The sequence below is a fragment of the Accipiter gentilis genome, chromosome 22, assembly GCF_929443795.1.
Source record: "Accipiter gentilis chromosome 22, bAccGen1.1, whole genome shotgun sequence".
NCBI classification, from domain to species: Eukaryota; Metazoa; Chordata; class Aves; order Accipitriformes; family Accipitridae; genus Astur; species Astur gentilis.
In genome coordinates, this window is record NC_064901.1 from 4124153 (window position 1) to 4143254 (window position 19102).

The 19102-nt window shown below is 42.6% G+C and overlaps 3 protein-coding genes across 4 annotated transcripts in view; 2 read left to right on the forward strand and 1 right to left on the reverse strand.

Moving 5' to 3' along the window:
* Positions 1 to 1985, forward strand: part of ENTPD5 (ectonucleoside triphosphate diphosphohydrolase 5 (inactive)) — a 27063-nt gene extending 25078 nt beyond the window's left edge. The window contains exon 15 of one of the 2 annotated variants that reach the window (XR_007509119.1): positions 1789 to 1985. The gene's annotated coding sequence lies outside the window, so the exon portion shown is untranslated. Of the gene's footprint in view, positions 1 to 1355; positions 1530 to 1788 lie in introns of those variants that run through there. The other variant, XR_007509120.1, reaches the window with a different exon arrangement.
* On the reverse strand, positions 264 to 9677 carry COQ6 (coenzyme Q6, monooxygenase). Its single transcript, XM_049825078.1, has 12 exons — positions 9521 to 9677; positions 7670 to 7804; positions 6895 to 6953; positions 5656 to 5779; positions 5072 to 5202; positions 4603 to 4710; positions 4438 to 4500; positions 4010 to 4117; positions 3398 to 3600; positions 2149 to 2264; positions 1556 to 1722; positions 264 to 409 (listed from the first exon to the last, which is right to left on the reverse strand). The coding sequence occupies exons 1-12, from the start codon at positions 9675 to 9677 to the stop codon at positions 380 to 382; spliced, it is 1401 nt and encodes a 466-aa protein (XP_049681035.1). The 3' UTR covers positions 264 to 379.
* Positions 9678 to 9939: 262 nt separating this feature from the next.
* Positions 9940 to 18684, forward strand: FAM161B (FAM161 centrosomal protein B). The gene is made up of 8 exons (XM_049825077.1): positions 9940 to 10342; positions 11500 to 12062; positions 13784 to 14121; positions 14506 to 14633; positions 14927 to 15094; positions 15598 to 15697; positions 17110 to 17240; positions 17485 to 18684. The coding sequence occupies exons 1-8, from the start codon at positions 10191 to 10193 to the stop codon at positions 17573 to 17575; spliced, it is 1671 nt and encodes a 556-aa protein (XP_049681034.1). The 5' UTR covers positions 9940 to 10190; the 3' UTR covers positions 17576 to 18684.
* The last annotated feature ends 418 nt before the right edge of the window (positions 18685 to 19102 follow it).

Genomic DNA, 19102 nt, shown 5'->3' on the forward strand with positions numbered 1-19102 from the left:
TCTAGAAATCACATCAGAGAAAACTGAAAGTAATTAAGCAGCAAAAGTTGTAGCTGGCAAAATTCAGCACTGCATTTGCCAAAAGATAGACCACTGTTTCCATCTCAGTCTTCAATTCAAAAGGCCCAAATTAAAAGCACATTTTACAGATAATTCTGTGGCTGAAGACACCACGGTACTGCAGGAAAAAACCCTAAATCCTCTTGAGGAGAGCAGATGAGACAGAACTTTTGCATAAACCAGTGGATGATGTAATACACAGCTCAGTCCCTCAGTTTTATTGTTAAATTAAAATAACAGAATTCAAAGATTCAAATCAGTCACAGTCCTTACAAGGTCAATGTTCACTGGCAAGCTGCTGTTCTGAACTGACAACAGATCACTTGCTGGCAAAAGCCATGATTTGCTCCTAAAAGAGAAGAAAAAGTAATTTGTAAACTTGTTAACAAGCATACATTCTAGAAAGCAGCTATAGTCTCCTTCTCTTTATATAAATGGAAAACATTTCTTTATCAGCCTTTCTAGCCAAGTGCAGAGCACCTACCCCTGTATGCTAGAAAATTAAAGAAGTTACAGCATTCTTTTCCTTCCCACGTAGGGCAAAACAGAGATGTTACCAACAGGTTCTGTGCTCAGAAAAAGAGGTCTTCATTTGGTTTTCTGCTTTAAACAGGAAAAAAAAATCTGAGCACTGAACCAGCAGCACAGTCCTCCTTTTAGTGCAACTAACAAAGACATCTTGTCAATGGCAGCTACTACGCCTTAGGAATTTACTGCTCTTCAACTGGGTAGTGTCTTAACTATGACCATAACACAAAGGAAACAGGCCACCTGTATTTAACAGAAGGCACCTTGATTTGTGGGATAAAACATTCAAATCCAGAAATGAGGAATGTAATTTGAGGGTGTTTGGGAGCTTTGAGAACAGGTGGCTTAAGAAAACTTGTGAAAATCCAGCAACTAGGTCAAGATGGTGCAGAATTTAGGCAGACAGGCTGCAAACAGAGGGTCTGTGTTTAAGACAACCTCCTCACCACTGCCTTCCTCAGGTAACTTTCGTTATAGAGACCTGCACTTCTGCCATGAAGGAACAATTTCACAAGGCAAAATGGCACAGAAACAGGTAACTTGTTTGAGCCCTGCAACACAGCTGTCAAGCCACCTGATGTCTTATTCTTAGCGAAGATGTTTCTTCATAGGGCTGGGGTTTTATAGTGCATTTCTCAAATGCAATTTGAGGTTCCACATTTTCATTCCATAGCAAAATAAGGTCAAAGACTTCTAGTGACTTCTAACATCTAACTGCTGATACAGAGTATACACACTTGGATCTCTTATCTTCCCTTTTGCTGCAGGAGAGAGAAACCAGTTACTACTGAGCCATAATTTAGGAACTACTCAGGCTCATTCAAGACAAAAAAACCTCAGTTTGAACAAGTAGCATTATCCAACCAAAAATGTTTCATTTAAGAGAAAAAAAATCTTCACAGCTTGTGTATGTTTCATGAACAGTTCTGGACTCTTCCTACAGCCCTCACCGAAGTGAGATTCTTACTTTGACAGGAGGCAGGGCGTTTGTTGCTTGCAATCCCCATGTCCTCAGCAACACCAAGGGAGCCAGCCTTGTGGAGTAAAGCCTCTTTAGCACATCAATAGCAGCTATCAAGGAGACATTGTGCCTCTGACGTTCTGTCTCAAACTTTAAGAGATGTTTTAAGGAGCCTGGAAGAGATAATTGAATGCTATTAAAACTGTCCCCACAAACAATTGTTCATCTTATCTGTATAGCAGTCTCCACTGACAACTGAAAACACAAAGAGAACAGAGAAATGGTCCATCTTAATAAAGGCCTCCTTCCGTCACCTCCTACTCTTCATCTCATCATCTCTTTAACTACCATCCTGCAGAATTTTTTTTTAAAGCAGCTTTGAGATTTGTGGGATGGAAACTGCATCCAAGAATCTTTAACTGCTCCACAGCCAACGGACATCAGAACAGTTCTGCTTCAAAAATGCTTGTGCCTTTCAAACACAAGATAGCAGCACACTTAACCTGCAACAGAGGTAATGCTTGTCATGATGTATAGCAGCAAAGGCCTGCAAGACTAATCATCTTACTGCCACTTCATTCATTGTCTTGGATCCTTACCCAGATCGCTCCCATTGAAGGCTGCTGCACTGAGGTGATGAGCTAAACATGCAATATCACCAAAGCCCAGGTTTACACCTTGTCCTGCAAGTGGGTGGACTCTGTGTGCTGCATCCCTGGAGCAAGAGAAGACAGAAATTTATATCCCTTCTTGAAGAAAGCCGTAATGGCTGACAAACCCCAGAAGGGATCAGTATAGCACTCCTCACCTCTTTGCAAGGAACACCACCTTACAGCAGCAAATAAGCTTTATCCAGTACCTCCTTGCATGCTATGCTGAACTACCTGACTGCCTCTCCAGTTGTAAGAAGCAAGACAAAGGGGAGATAACAAAAAGCAGTTCTGAAAGGAAAAATTATAAAGAGGTGACTAGCCAAAGTCCTCTCTCAGATCACTTGTGGAACAGGCCTTAATGTTTTTGTAAGTGACCTTGGCACAACAGGAGGTATATCGTTGGCACATTTCTCAAACACAAAGCACACATTATGCATACAAAGGAGAAGTGGGATATCATTGAATAGAAACAAAATCAGGTTCTTTTATGAGCAGACTGGTCTAAAGGACAAAGCCAGACATATTGATAAGGGAGTCTTAAAGTTAGAGAAATTAAATTGAGTATGAAATTTAAGATCATGCACTTCAACAAGCTATAAAGCACAGAGTGCTCCCAAGCACAGAGTGGCTCACAAGTTGGAAAGGTGAAAAGTATGTGAAGTATAATACAACATCCAAGAATTACTATAAGCTACCAGTGTATTGCAGCTGTGGCGGAGAAAAAAGTACATGCAACCTTAGAATGTAAAAGATGAGACATTTTCCTATTTTCTATAGGCCACCATACAAAAGCCTATGACATGCCATCTAGAATAATTTCTATGTTTCGTCATTTGTGTTAAAGAAAGGTGAGTTTAAAACTCAAACTGGTACACAGAATGGCTGCTACAATGTTTGGGAAAGTACAGGTCCAGCATGAGATACCGGATTGTTTCACTGGACTACACGAACCAGAAGAAGGAAATAATTATCTCGCAATTTACATAGAAAGCAGACACGAATGGACGGAGAGCTACTCATACAAAAGGACTTTGTTGGCACAAGAGCACACAGTACAAACTGGGCCTGTGTAAAGTCAAACTGAAACTATAAATTATTTCTAACCATCTAATTTGTTTACTGGGAGTCACTATACTCGCATCACTTCTAACCACATGTCACCCACTCACGCAAGGGCTACTGTTGGGGATCTTACCCGATAAGAGCCACACGGTGCCGGACATACTCTGTTGCATGCCCCATTCCAAGAGGGAACATGGCTCGGCTGTCTGGGTCTACTTTAGCAATGCTCGGGGGCAGCTGACGGACTGCAGTGCCTGAGGGTTTCAGGAGTGAAACAGCAGATCGAAACATGGCCCCAGCAGTATCAATGAAGTCAGAGTGGTTTATGTTGCTCCACTGAAAAAAACAATAAATCCTTAGATGTTAACTCAAACTAAACATATAAAAATCCAGCTGAAAAAAAAATCTGAATGAGCTCCAAATACTGAATTTTAACCACTTGGACAAAACTATACAGTAGAAGAAACTATCGTCATCTATTAGGACATAGAAGTTGCCAACTGGGATGAGCCTACCCTTCCCTCCTTTTGGAAAGTTAGTTCAACATCTGTGACTTTCAGAACTAACCTAATTCAGTCCCAAGGGATCATCCTTTCTTTGCCAAGTGCCTTTTTAATATCGTCCTCACCAGAGGAAGGAACTTGAGAATCCACCTCTCCCATTACTATCCTTTAAGCTGTAGGGTTCCACTGTATTTCTTGTGACTACAAGAAAGCCTCATACCCACCACAAGGCTGATACTCACAAAAGCAGAGTTGATGCTATCCACAAAACTTTCCTCATCCATAGTGAGAAGTTCCGATGCATGTTCATGAGATGTAGACCAGACCAGAGAGCTCACAGTGTCAGACAGCTAGTTTAAGAGAATGTCATAGGTAAGTATCAAGAGAAAAAGAGGCAAAAATAAATTATGACTGCAAGGATTTCTCCACTGCCCTGCCCCACACCACTCCTTCTGCGCTTTACTCTTCCATCCCAACTTGCTGCAAGTGGGAAATACCAAGGATAAAATGAGACTGCAGAAGAGGAAAACAAATGCAATAACTGAAAAGGGTGGATGAACAAAATCTTAAGAGACAAAACTAACACAGAAAGGCACAGAGAGAAACAAAGTTCCTAGAAAAGAACAGACAAAAAAACCCAAAAAAACTCAGAGACCACAAGTCATCTTACCGGAAGAAGTGCAATTGGCCCTGTGGGAAGGAACCTCTGCCACGCTACATTATTGTCTGTGGCCTACAGTGGAAAGAAGCAAGTAGACAGTTATGAACTAGTGACCTGGATCACCTGCTTAAGCTGTTCTGCTGCTTATGGAAGAGTCAATTAGTAGAATTTCACCTCAGACAAATGAAGAGTTGCCACCACGGCTGACTGGTCATACCGATGCTCAATGTTCTTAATTTCAGCTTCCTTCCGGACTACAGAGTTATGACCATCTGCACCAATCTGCAAAACAGAGAGAAAGATAGAAAGCAACCTCTTCAGCAGCTCCTAAGAAAGCCAATATTCCAGTCTACAAACCTCAGCCTGCACGTACACATTTTTTGTTTATCTGGGGGGGAGGAATTCCCCAAAACCAGAAAAGTTGGCCCCTTCTGCTCTTGTCCAATTCAGCACAGTCTTCCTGCATCAGGTACAGAAAAGGCTATGCACCGTGTCCCATAGCATCTCTGACAGAGTTAGCCACTCACCTCACTCAAGCCCTCCACGTGGGTGGAGCGGCACACACGGAATCAGAACAAAATCCAGTGGAAAGGACTTGGGTGAGAGATGACGCCTGATCAACAGAAATAAAAAGTTTAGTTACCAGCAGTTTGGTCTGAAGTCTGCGTCCATCAGCTAACTCAATTTGGACCCAAGGGCTTGTGTCACAGCTGTAAGAGGAAAGGGGCCAGGTATACCCGACTGCTCTGCTCCTGTAGAAAACCTCCACCCGGTCTGATGGGAACACAAAGTACCATGGTCACAGCATGATACAGACATGAAAAAAGGAAACATCACTACAACAGCAAAGGCCATGCATGTCTTAATGGCACCCTAAGAGCTGACCCTACAATTCTCAAGGCACCCTGAAAGAACAGATCTGGCCAACCCTTTGTCACTGCAAGGCCTGCTCTGCATAGAAAGCTACAGATCTTTTCATTAAGTCTATTTTTGGAGAAACTATATTCTGGAGAGCTACATATGAAACTGCTTTCTTGCCGTGTAGCCTTCAGAAGACAGATTTCTTCCCCCTCCACCCCCCACCCCATTTCAAGAAGCTGCCTATGTCTCAGAGTTACTTGTTAGATTAATTCTCTTTCTCCCTCTCATAACTTAGCACACACAACAGAAGGCAAGTAACTGAAAGCTCTCTGCGGGAAATAAAATATTAAAGAAGTTGTCCACTACCTGCTACTGCATCTAACTGTTTTGTGAGAGCAGACATAATGACATCGTTCTCCACTATGTAACCCATGTCATCTAAGTCATCTTTCTCAAAAACAATCATGGCTTCAGAACAAGCATCCCACACCTACAAAGAAAAAAAAATACATTACATGAAGCTACATGATAAAGAAGTGTTGTTCCTCTCGGGGCTATGAATGTATCCATCTTAAAGGAAAAAGGACTTGGCAGTCTAGAAGTACGGAGGCTAGAGATACCATTCACTCACAGCTACTGAAGTACATCACATAATTCCTTTCATACAATGATCTAGCTTCATGTAAAAAACTAATTGCAAAGAAAGTTTTTTTTAGCCCTACTTTCCTGTTGCATAATTAACATATAAAGCTACCCTACCACCTTGTTGTGGTTTAACCCCAGCAGGCAGCTCAGAACCACACAGCTGCTCACTCACTCCCCTGCAGCGGGACAGGGGAGAGAATTAGAAGGGTCAAAGTGCAAAAACTCATGGGTTGAGATAAAGACAGTTTAATAGCTAAAGCAAAGGCTGTGTGCGCAAGCAAAGCATTTTCACTACTTCCCATAGGCAGGCAGGTGCTCAGCCATCTCCAGGAAAGCAGGGGCCCATCATGTGTAACTTCCTTGGAAAGACAAATGCCATCACTCCAAATGTCCCCCCTTCCACCTTCTTTCCCCAGCTTTTATTGCTGAGCATGATGTTATGCAGTGTGGGATATCCCTCTGGTCAGTTAGGGTCAGCTGTCCTGGCTGTGTCCCCTCCCAGCTTCTTGTGCACCCCCAGCCTACTTGCTGGCAGGGCAGTGCAAGAAACAGAGACTGCCTTGGCGCTGTGTAAGCACTGTTCAGCAATAGCTAATATGTGCCTGTGTTATCAACGGTTTTCATCACAAATCCAAAACACAGCACTATACAAGCTACTATGAAGAAAATTAACTCTATCCCAGCCAAAACCAATACACACCTTTACCTTTATTTCCTGACTAGTACCCATGCCTCAACATCTACAGCTTCCATTAGGAATCAACCTTTCATCCTGTATCATCAACACTCTGAGGAAGGGTATTTCTGAGTAGACTGCTACCCCCAAAAAAGTAACAGGAATCATCATAAGCATGACCTGCCCTTTGCCAAAGAAAAAAACCTTTGGATCATTAATGTAAGTACTTCTGAGAATTCAAAGGAGACAGACAAATAGTATATTTGCAGCCCTAAGTAAGGCACCTGCATTCGCCGGAATGGTTTGAGTCTCAGGCTGCAGACATGATCCCAGGCACCAAAACCTGAAAAAGGACACAAATGCACGGAGATACAGGTTCACATGTGACATTGACACCCAAACAAAACTGAAGCTCAGTCCACACTCTCCTCCTCCCTCCCTGACTATCAGTGCCCGGACTTTGCTTGCAACATCCCTAGACAGGACCAGGTCTGCCTCAATACTTTCACAGCTCCAGCATCACATTATTTTACTGTTAATCCAGTAGAAAAGAAACAAGAACTTTGCTTTCATGAACGCTGTGACTTAACAGTTAACTCTCACTGTCCTATCACTGAGTAATAAAACAGACACAGAAATGCACAGCCACCATTGTTCAGAACATTTCTTTCTCTGTAAGGAATCAAGGCTCATACCTCTCTTTAAAATGAAAATTAAAAAGAAGTGAGTTACCAGACTACAGAGCACTGAGTATGTGCTTCTTTTGTGAACAGAACATTCCCTGATGCTGTAGAGAGCACCTTACAACCTTTCACTAGCCTACTGTCACAAATATTTATATAACAAATCAGACCAAGATACCAGAACACAGATCCCTGTTATCGAAAGAAGCCTGGTTTAATCACCACAATTCAGCATATAGAATACTAAAAGACAAAGGGAAATAATTCCATCGAGTTTAGGATGAAGGCAGCACATGCTCAAAGGAGTTTTTTTTAAACAAAATAAAAACAGCTCAAATATACTGTTAAAAATGCAAACAACAGAAATCATACTTACTGCTTAGGAGGGTTGCTGATCCTGGGGAGATGGAACTGACCCTGTTGCTGTAACTGTCTGGCATGCGATCATATTCTTTCCTAGGACCAGCCTCCAACAAAGCAATCTTCTTATCATGGAAGTGGATATCATGCCCTAAAATAAGCAAATATATGCTTTGTTACAATGCTCCTGCCAAAAATCTCATTTCTTATTTCTGTATCAGTAATGCCTATGCGTTTTTGTAGTAAGCTAGAGTAGATGCAAAACTTAATAAGCGCATTTACAATATAGGTTTTGACCAGGGAGGTAAACTTTTGTATTTTAAAGCTTTATGACTACAATCCCGTTACTGAGATGAACAACCCTTCTGCAGTTAAAGCATGGATTAAACATTTTCTTTTTTTACAAAGTTTACATTTCTGGACAAATTTGTGCCTATTTTGTTATGAAAGTTCATTACTGAAGTATTAACAAGTGAAATCTGCAATGTTTACTCCACGCACAGAACACATTTTTCAGACCTTAAAACATAAATTCACTTATTAGAACAAGAGAACAAAATAAAAATTCTATGATACTTAGCAACTACATTAATGTTTTCGTTATCCTTATATTCTGACAGTGGAATAGCACAGGCAGTTTAGACTTTCACTTTCAGTTAAAGAGAACAAAAAAAAAATCAAGAGATGACTCAAGTAAAGAGTAAATCACACTACAGCTGAATTAGCCGTGCTTGTTGCATCTGACTGCTATGGCTGCGGAAGGTACCAAGATCACAAATGGTGTCCTTGTAACATCCAGAGTTTACTACTACAACAGTCCCAATAACAGCAGTATCCTGAACATATTTTTTAGATTATACATAACATAACCTCATCTCTTGAAAGGCCTCAAAACTTCATCTTAGCCTTAGATATCGCTGCTGGAGGGGATCCTTATGCTGTCTCAATTCCACTGTGGTCTTGTTTAACAATGCAAGCAGAACAATGCTAAGTTTGCAAGATAAACCCTTATACATGAAAAGCACCAATTGCTTAGGATCTTTGCTCTTTTGCTTTTCTTTGCACTCTTCTCTTTAGGCTTCTGTCACTATTACACCCTTATGAATCAATGTTCCAAATAAAGCAGCAGCCAGTAGTTTCAGGGTCTCTAGTGATGCAAACCAAGCACAAATCCATTTTAATTTAGTAGTCCAGTGTTTAACATACAGGTTTGGAGAATGAAACTTAGGATCAGAAACGCATTTTCAACTATAGCTGAAATTATCCATCAGTGATTTAAGGGTGACCATGTTTGACAGCAACGCTACAAGTAGTCTACAGAATTCAAACTGATGGCTACACGAATATATATACACACACATAAATAGGACATGGCTTATCATAACGATCAGCTAACCGAACAGCTTTAAGTCAACTTCAGAGTGCTGTCACAAGGGGATGCAGGAATAAGGAAATTCCACAATGGGGTCTCGAACATTAAGGGCCTAAATGGTAACTATATAGTTATCTTACACTATCACCAACACGGATTAATAATTACGGTCGACTTATAACAGTACCCGATACTCCACACACTGAAACACGAAGGTTTTGGGAAAGCTCCCAGTTTGAAGTTTTTCGCGGAGCTGGTGAGACAGCGAGGACAGCGGGACACAAAAACCCGCGACTGGCTGAACTCACAAAACCGGGTGCGGGAGGCCCGAAGACCTCCGAGACCTCACACCACCGCGGCAGGGGCGGGAGGCCCGAAGACCGCCGCCGGTCGTGCGGCCGTGACCGCAGCCCCCCCCGCCCCGCGGACGGCAGCGGGCCGCGCCGACGGCACCTGCGACGCCGCCCGGAGCGGGCGGGAAGGTCACAGCCTTACCCAGCACGGCGGCCATGGCGCTCCCGACCATACCCCCGCCCGACACCACCACATCGTAGAGCGGGGCGGCGGCCACAGAGCGGAGCGGAACCCGCGGGCCGGCCCACAACCGCCCACTCAGCGGAGCCAGCAAACCCCGACCGCACACGGCCGCCATCACTGCGGAAGTGACGACGCGCCACCCGCCTCCGAGCGGAAGCCGCTCCGAGAAACCATGACAACGCAGCCTGCTCGGGGGGCGGGCACTACACAAAACACTTCTTCCCGAGCACCAATGAGCCAACGGCGGCTGTCCGCTTTGGAGTCCGATTGGCTGCTTGAGGTCAAAAAGGCGGGCCTAGAGAGCCATCGGCTTCGCTGATTGGCGGGCGCAGGCATCGGTGCCGTTGGAGGGCTGAGGCGGCGGCCTGCAGGTGAGGGGAACGGCCCGGCCTCGGCCCTCCCGGCTTTACCTCAGCCCCGGCGGCGGCGACAGCCGCCGGGGCTGAGGTAAAGCCGGGAGGGCCGAGGCCGGGCCTGGAGTTTGGGGTCGCACCCCCGAAACGACCCACTTCTCGATTTTTTATTTTTTTTTTCCCCTTCCAGGTGACACGACAATCCCCTCAGGCTGTAACGGACCAACTCCTGCGTCTCCTGCCACCGACCGAGGAGCTGGGAGCGGCTTCTCGGGATGGGAGGCCGGAGGTCTCCGTTAGAACTGGGCTTAGCCTACCAGGCAAAGTTAAAGGGCGACGACCTCGGGCTATCCGAAGAGGATGAGGAGCTCGAGGGCTTCAGGCGGGAGGCGGCAGTCCTGCGTGAGAAGCTGTGGGAGGCTCTCAGGTAGGATGGTACCTGGTAAGGATGGCAGAATGGCATGCGAGATTCCTGCTGCTTCTGACCAGTGATGAGGTGGAGCATGAAGTGCCAAGATGCATGTATATAGTACCAAAACGCTGGCCACAAATGTATTCACAGATGGCAGGATGGGGCCAACAGGCACCCACGTAAGCAGCATTCACATAAAACATGAACAGCACAAATCCCATTCCTGCTCATCAGCTAATCACGCTTAAAATTTGCTAGCAGATCGCACACATTTCTATCCAGCATCCAGTCTTCAGAGCTGTGGTCTCTGCAACATCTAGCTATCAGACCTCTTGTCTTTCTCTGTGGTTAGTCCAGCTTGAAGTTCACTGTTCACTAGCAGATCACACACACGTGCTCTTACACAGGAAATTTTAATAAAGAACAGACTGCAGCAATCACCAGGCAAGTGTATTGACCGGGAGCCTGTTTACACATGATCAGCACCTTCTGTTTCCCCCTTTTTCCCATTTGCCTGTTCTTGGTCCACCCTGATCCACCTTGATCTTTCCTTTTACCTGCATTTATTCCTTCCCTAAATATCTCGTAAGTTTTACTCAGTTTCACAATTGCCCTCAAACATCCTCAGAAGTTTGCTATATCAGCGAGACCCATAATAGTCTTGGTCTTCTTATCAGCTACAAAGTTTCCAGCTGAACCTCTCAAGAGTTGCACGAAAGCTGTTCCTTGCAATGGCTCTTCCATCAGCATCTTAGGAATGATGGTGTTTGGTACTGTTTGTTAGGATTTGTGCATCTGTGCACCTAAATTACTGCCTCTCCTGAGTTTGTCTTTTATGTTGAGTAGCTATCAGCCATATGTCCCTGAAGTTGGAACTTTCTGGTTTACTTGTGGCCTTTCTGGCAATAGAGTGCTAGCAGGATAATAAACTGCATTACAAAGCTAAGTAGGCATAACCACCATTTTATACGTGGAAAATGGAAAACAAGCAAAGCTCTGCTCACAAACTTTGGTAGCAAAGGAAAATATAGAGCCCGAGAACGATAAGCCCTAGGCCTGTCTTTTTAAGACCAGCTCAGCTTACGGTGTCTTAATCAACAGTGTCTCCCTTCTTTTAATTATATTTTTTTAATAATTTCACTTATTTCCCCTTCATAATGTCTTTGTCTTAGTCGTACATCTGGTAACAAAAGGCAGTCCAGTTCTTTGATCGACCTCACCTCTGACAGTACCTGGGATCACCAAAAGCCTCACTTGTTCCCTAAATCCCGCTTAAGGCCAAAAAGCGCTTCATCTCCCTGGATTCCTTCCATCACCATCCCTCAGCCTTTCGAAATGACACTGCGGGAAGCTCGCAAAAAGTCCCAGTTGATGAAGTCATATGTGTTTCTTGAACTAGACAAAAAGAGAGACAAAAGGCAAAGCCAGGATGAAGCTGAATGTCAGAAGCAATTCCGGGCACAGCCTGTACCTGCCCATGTGTTTCTGCCCCTTTATCAGGAAATAATGGAGCAGAATGAGATTCGCAGGCAAACAGCAACACAGAAGAGAAAAGAGCTGCTACTTTCAACCCAGCGGCCCTTCAGTTTCCTGGAGAAGGAGGAGAAAAAGAAAGAAGCTATCAGACAAAAGTTCCTGGCAGCAGCAACCCCAAATGAGAGCTCCAAACAGAAGCAAGCCACTAAAAAAGTTCCTAAATCTACTTATGACCCACTTCTTGGAGATAAACTCAAAGGTAAAATGCCAGGGCTCTTCCTGTAAAAACAGCTCCCTGCCTGTCCCTCACTGTCTCCATGCTGGGAGGTAGGATCATGGCCCACAGGGTGTCACTTGGAGTATAAAGCCAATATCATTACATCCTCTGGTGTCTCCTGTGTATCACTGGTCATTACATTCATCTAGATACCCTTACAGCAGAGTGTCCTAAATTTACTAGTCTTGTATCAGTGTCAGTAGCAGCAGTTCTGTGCCACTCCCCAGCACACATGGGTACATTGAGCTCTTCAGATGGATTTCCCCACCCCTTTTGCTGCAAATCATGACAGTTTGGGAATCCTTCCCTGCACTGGATTCCATACCTTTGGTTACGCTAAAGGGACTGAGATGACTTGTGGCACAAACGTGAAGACATATGTAGTGCCAGAAGTGTCCAAGGTCCGTGCAGTATCTTGGAACTGACAATTTTACTCCCACCCAAGTGATCTGTGCTGCACAGAACCCCTAGGAGAAAAATATCAGGATCCTGAGTCCAAATCAGCCAATTAGTTCAGTTCTAAGTGATAGTGCAGTAGTCCAGTCTCTCCTGCCATCCTCTGATCTTTTCAGTTGCCTTCCCACATGCTTTCCACCTTAAGTGCTAAAAGAGGGGATGTAGGTGCCAGGACCATTCTAGTCAGAGGGACAGCCAAGGACATTTTCTTGATGCTCACTTTATTTCAGATGGCTTAAGCCTCCGCAGTTAGTAAGCAACACAGACTTCACACTTGAATATAGGAACTAAATCAGTCCTTTATAATTCTCATTGCTTTTCTCACCCCTTTCTTTTTTTTACTGTTTCCCACTGATTTGTTCTTGAGTATACACCAGTAGAGTTTTCATCAGAAAACATTTGTTGTGGTGTGCTAAACTAAATAGATTGGAAAGGTAAAAGAGCGAAGGACGAGCCATTGTTCTGTTTCTATCCGGTATATGAGAAGGGAGGAGGAATGAACATTTCATACCTCAGCCAATGCAAACTTATAAGCAGTCTCAAAAATAGTCTTATTTTGCAAACAGCAGTATTATTTTTTTTCTAAGAGCAAAAAACCAACACACAGCCAACTGTTTTGTCTGCATTTTCACAAATATTTAGTGCTGCACAGGAAAGGACTCAGTTTGACGCTGTACCCTGAAACACATTCTTTCTATGGAGAGTTTGTCACAGAAGTCACAAGACATGATCCATCCACCAAATGCTCCTTACTTAAAATCTTTTCCAATATAGACAAACACTGCTGCATATTACATAGAAAAGCCATCATCCGTTACAAGTATATTTCAGCAGCCTACTTCGATCACACAGTCAACATAATGACATAAAGCCCCACATGAAAAGTAGAACCTTGATTAACACAGTACTTCTGCAAGACAAAGGGCACAAGTTATCTGGTACCCCTAAGAATAGGAACAGGAGGAGAAGGCCTGTTCAGTAACTTACTCTGATAAGTGAAAGAGATATCTGGAGATTAATGCCTAAGAAAGAGACTCTACCATGTTTTTTCCGGTATCTTTGAATTTTTTTTCCTGGGAGGCAGAGGAGAGTGAGGCTGGAAAGTGGGGAAAGAGAACACAGGATATCTGGTCTCTTCTATATGTGTAGCTGCCACCCTAAAGAAGAGTTTAGAGTTGTGCAGTGGCAATTTCACAGCCTTTTATGACACTCATATTCTTCTCATTGCTTTGCTTTTGATTCATTAGAAGCTGAACTCTACAGAGAAATCCGCATTCAAATGAGAGCGAAGGATTTGCTTGAGAGCTCCGTAGCTCCTATAGATACGAGCAACTGTCGGAGGGAGCCTCAGTCCCGAACTGCCACTAAAACTAAGCAGGAAAGACTTGGCTTCTTGCAGGACAAAAGTTTCAGCTTCAAGCCAAGGATTAATCCAACAATACCGGATTTTGAAGGACTTTACTGGGCATTTCAGAGGGAAGCAGTAAGGAGACAAGAAATCAAAGAGGCAACTCGTAATAAGCCATTCAAGCTAAGAACCTCCAATCTCCATGGCAGGCAGAGGCAGGCTAATGAAAAGATAAAGGTGAGATGACTGGATATTTCTGTGGTACTACTTTCTCCAATCCAGATAGCAACTTCTTAAATTTATAGCATTTATTTATGGATGGTTAATGTCCTGTGACCTCTGTTGTTGTCTTGGGAGTACTGCAGAATTCTATGACAAACCAGAGAACAAAATTCTACACAGAGATGAGCTATGACAGCTAAGGCTCAACCACCCTTCCATGCTCTTAATCACATCTTCTTCCCCTCATCCCTCAGCCCATCCTCATGTAAATCCCTGCTGATGGAAGACAGAAGAATGACTGCATTGCTCACGTACCCCAACTGTTCTCTTTGTAGACAAAGAAGAGAGGAGATTCTGTACTATGAACAAACACACTGAATAGAGTTCCATTTTTTTCAGGATTCTCATCAACTTTCCAAGGTTTCAGTACAAAAAAGTCAATCTCTGACTGGACTTTCCTCTCTCTCTTCCAACACTCTTCCAGTGCATATTACAGATGCAACTAGAAAAAGGGAATCTGCTATTAGGTAAGTAGAAAAGTTTGTCTACAAGACCATACACCAACTAATGACCAAAATAGAGGGAAAAAAGTCAGTGTTTTCCCTCATCACATCAACTACATCAATAATACTTTTCCTAAATGTTTCTCTGTTTTCTTTCTTTGCTAATTCTTCCCCTGCTTCCCAGTTGATTTGGGAGCTGCAGACTCCTATGTCTGAAATTTTGCTTTTCTCCTTAGAGGACTACAAAAGTGAAATTCTCCACTAGCATGTAGTCTGGCAGTCTTAAGTGAGCTCATTAGTAACTTTTTTCTATACAGATACTCCCAAGATAACAAAAAGGAAGGGGACAAAGAAGGAATTTATTGGCGGGAGAAACAGAAAAAGAAATGTCAAGCTATCCGCAAGTCAGTGAACAGCCGAGCAAAAGCCCTGGATCCGCATAAAAGTTTGGAGGAAACACACAAGGAGAAGTTCAAGCAGAACTGGTCAGTATCCTATTCTGCACAGAAATAACCATTTGCTCTAGTAACTGGGGATCATCAGATAATTCTTAAGGAGGAATTCAGTCTAAGAACATTCGTAGCCCAACTTTTTTGGTTGCCATACCCATTCCATGTTCATTTGGATTTCTTGACAATTCCATGCTACCCCTTCCATACAGAACATCTTCCTTTAGATTAATATTTGTAGAAACTAATTTGTACAAACCAATTTGTACAAACCAACTGAAATGTATCATTTGGTAAGGCACACATGAGACAAGGTTTTCTAAAAGTGTGAACACTGGTTCTCTGCTTACAGTCTAGTAGTAAAGCTTTGCTAATAGGTCCATAACTTGCCAGCAATAGAATTTTTTTTGCCCACCATTCTGAATCAAGGGAATTATCAGAGCTATTTAAAGGACAAAACAGTTATTGAGAATTCCTCGTTCCTGATGAGCTATAGTCAAGAGAGAACCTGCATTAGACTGGCAACTTTTCCATTTCAGGCAAAATATGAGAGAGAGAACAAAGGAATACAGAAAGGAGCTGGAAGAAATGCAGCTGCGAGTCAAGAATAGACCATACCTCTTTGAACAGGTCACCAAGGTAACTGGTCAAAGTTCCAGACTGTTTCTGGGTGACAGGATACATTGTCTTTCATTTAAGACAGGCATGAAGAAATCTAGTCTCAAGTCAATTCACAGATAAGAAGGTGCAAATGGTTGCATAGTCTCTTGACTACACTAAGAATAACACATGGAAGGGCCACCCAAGTGTAATTTAAATTCCTTCCCACCAGTTGAAAAAACACTCAGTCTTGGTTGTAGAGCTTTCCAGTCCCTAGTATATATTGCAATCAAAATATATGGTCTGATCAAAATCAAGGCCTCATCACACCAGAAATTTTATGAATACCTATTCTGCACCTGAATACCATAGCCTGCAGTCCAGAAATTTTAAACTTTTTTTTCTTAAAACCCTCTCCAGTTGACCACTTTTTCTTTGTACCTCTAGTGCTACTAGAAAAACATTAATGACAGTTATGTCACTTATATCATCTGCAAGCTCTGCTATCTGGGGTTGTGTTCAGCACATCTCATCCATCACATAGTACCAGCTGCAAATCTGTATTGACTTGAGGTGTAGATGCAATCTTTACTCTCTATAAAGTATCTTTTTTCCCTGGGTTTTCTCTTTCAGTTCTGTCTCCTTGCAGGGATGGTATCTGGTTAGAGACATAGCGACAATACATTGACAATTTGCTGATTTAAGATTTCTCAACAGAAAGAACCCTCCTGGGTCAGACTTTCTGTTCAGATGAGTGGTTAATGGAGGCAGAGAACACATTTGTATGATAAATATTGGTAACATTCCTGTTTGCCAGGCTGATAAGGATTCACCAGTATTGATAGCATTCACTCATGTTGAGATAAGACTTCTATCCTACCATATAGAACACCTTAATCTTTATGAACTGGTCAATCCCTCTGGAAACTGTCATCTCAGACTATATTAATTAGCAAGGTTTATTTGGAGGCAATGGGGATATAGGATCAAGGATGCTTGGTTTTCAGTTTCATGAAGATGAGCTGATAGGAAGCTATTTCACAGGTGCTCTCCATTTATTGAGCACCACTTGCTGTTAGTGCTTACAAATTACAAGCAGACATGTTTACAGAATTTCTCACAACCCTTTTTTGCACATGTTCTCAATTTGAGTGTCAGTCAGGGCTCAGACATGAGTGAGTATGCTAGTCTGGTAAGACTGGAATGCTGTAGAAGCAGAACAAAATAAGGAAGAAAAAAAAGAACAGAAGCAGGAAAAGGTGAGCTCTGGCCTTGAGAAATATTGTCCTAGTATTTGGGTTTGGTACTGTACTGGATGAATGACAAAAATTTTGTACAGGGGCTTTGCTCTCATTCTCATTAGGAGTGTCAGCCATGAACTTTAAAACAACTTAACTGTTATGGGGAAGCCCCAGTTCTATATGCTTACTGTTTAAGTTTTGATTTCATAGCACGATGCTCGTCAAGCAGCAGAGCGTCGCTACAGACACACCCTCCAGCAGGTTGGGCTAAGCGAAGAATTTGTAAGGAAAAAAGGGAAAGATGCCACTGACTTGCTGGACGAAGAATCTGATGTTCACAGGTAATAAAAACAATGCAATACAGCTCTTTTGCTTTTGACTAAAAGTATTTTCCTTGTTCATGAAAGTGTTCCAGTTTGTATTATCTAGTGTAGGCAAAATTAAATCAACTTCACTCCTCTTATTAAGAATCATGGCTCCTCTATCTTAACTCCTATGACTGCACTGTATTTCTTATGCATGGGGCAAAGCAGCAAGTAAGCACTGCAAACCATTTCCAGTATTAGACCGTCACTGTTTTTGCAGAGCACCCAAGCCTCAGGGTGAAAAGGACAACTGTACTGTACAGGAAGGAGAACCTCAAGAGGAACAGAGCGGAAAGGAAATGGCAACATGAGATCTAGCAGAAGAATCCATTGATCATCTCTTGATTATTTTAATTCAAGATTCTCCACGTTGATCCTCAGGAACTTTATGGTTTAGGCTGAGACTTAAGAATTGCTCTGGGTTAAGTGAGATGTGAGAACTTAGTAAAGGAAAAAAAGACCAGCTGTTGTTTAGAGTATGTCTTGTCCAACCCAGCAAACCCTGCAGCCTCCCTTAAGTGTTCACAAGTGTTCCTCATGTCGGCCATTTCCCTTTCTTTAATGGGCAACAAAACAAGATAAAAAGGTTGAAGCACTATCTTTGGATAAAAGTAGGCATGAAAGACTGAAGAGGTGCATCCTCTCTGTTAGCTCCTTGCATTCATGCCACAGAAGCACACAGAAAGGGGAGAATACCTTTCAGTGTGTTAAACCTTGGTTTAACATGTGGTAGAATGCTTTTAAACAAGGTATTTCTAAAAAAACAAAGAGCAGGATTTGACCTACCTTGGGAGAAGACTCAGAGAAGTCCTTCTCTGGTGTTAACTCTTCATTGGTTCATTCCCAGCTCTGCTCCTTCCTCCCATTAGGAAGAAGCAATAGTCCTTCTATATTAAAAAATCTCCCATATTTCATTATTTGAAACTGTTTGAACATCTTACCAATTTAGGTCATTAATTTGGCCTGAAAAACAACTGAAATTATGAAGAGGGTTGTAATTAAACAATGCATTGCTTTGGATTGCTGTTACCCTAATTCTACTGTTGCTGTGATATCAAAGATGGACTTTGGTGGAAGAAATATTAGGTGTTACCTGTCAGCATGTTGCACTCAAATGCCTGGCACATCATGAATGGTATAGTTCACACATTAGTGGTTTTCCTTTACCTGACAGTAACAACAATCTAAAAAATACAAACCCTTACCACCTGGAATGTTTTCTGAGAATTATGACATCAAAGCACTGTGAGATTAAAAGATTTTTAAATCGCTATCATGTTTCTGCATCGTCCAATTTCTTTATCAATCATCTTTTCCTCACTTTTTAAATAGCAGCTGTGTCTCTTTTCACCTGTGTCACCGCAATCTATTTCTCCTTGCACTGTAACAACAAAACCTCATCATCAAATCAGAAATACAGTACCTGTTAAGAGCTACCACATTAGATAAAGATATACAACTGAGATAATGAAATTTTTAATCATAAGTACCAGATCCAGGAATTTATGGCCCTGTGGTTTTAGGCTGCTCTGTTACACTTCCACAGAGATCAATACATAGCTGAATGCATTGGGCTGCAGCAGTCCTCCTTACCGACTCAATCTCCACACTGAGAAAACGCTTAAGCACATGGGAGGGTTCAAGGAAGGCTGTCATCAGTGTGCCAGTTTCTACATAAGTTTAATTGTGCAGGACACACAAAGGCTGTTCTTTCTCCTGTATCCCCTGGAGAAAAGCAGTGATGTAATCATGTTGTCACCATGCCTTGTCACATTGAAAGAAGAAGGAAAGAAGATTTCTTCCATGCCCCAGGTCTGTGGTCTAAAGCCCATTGGGCT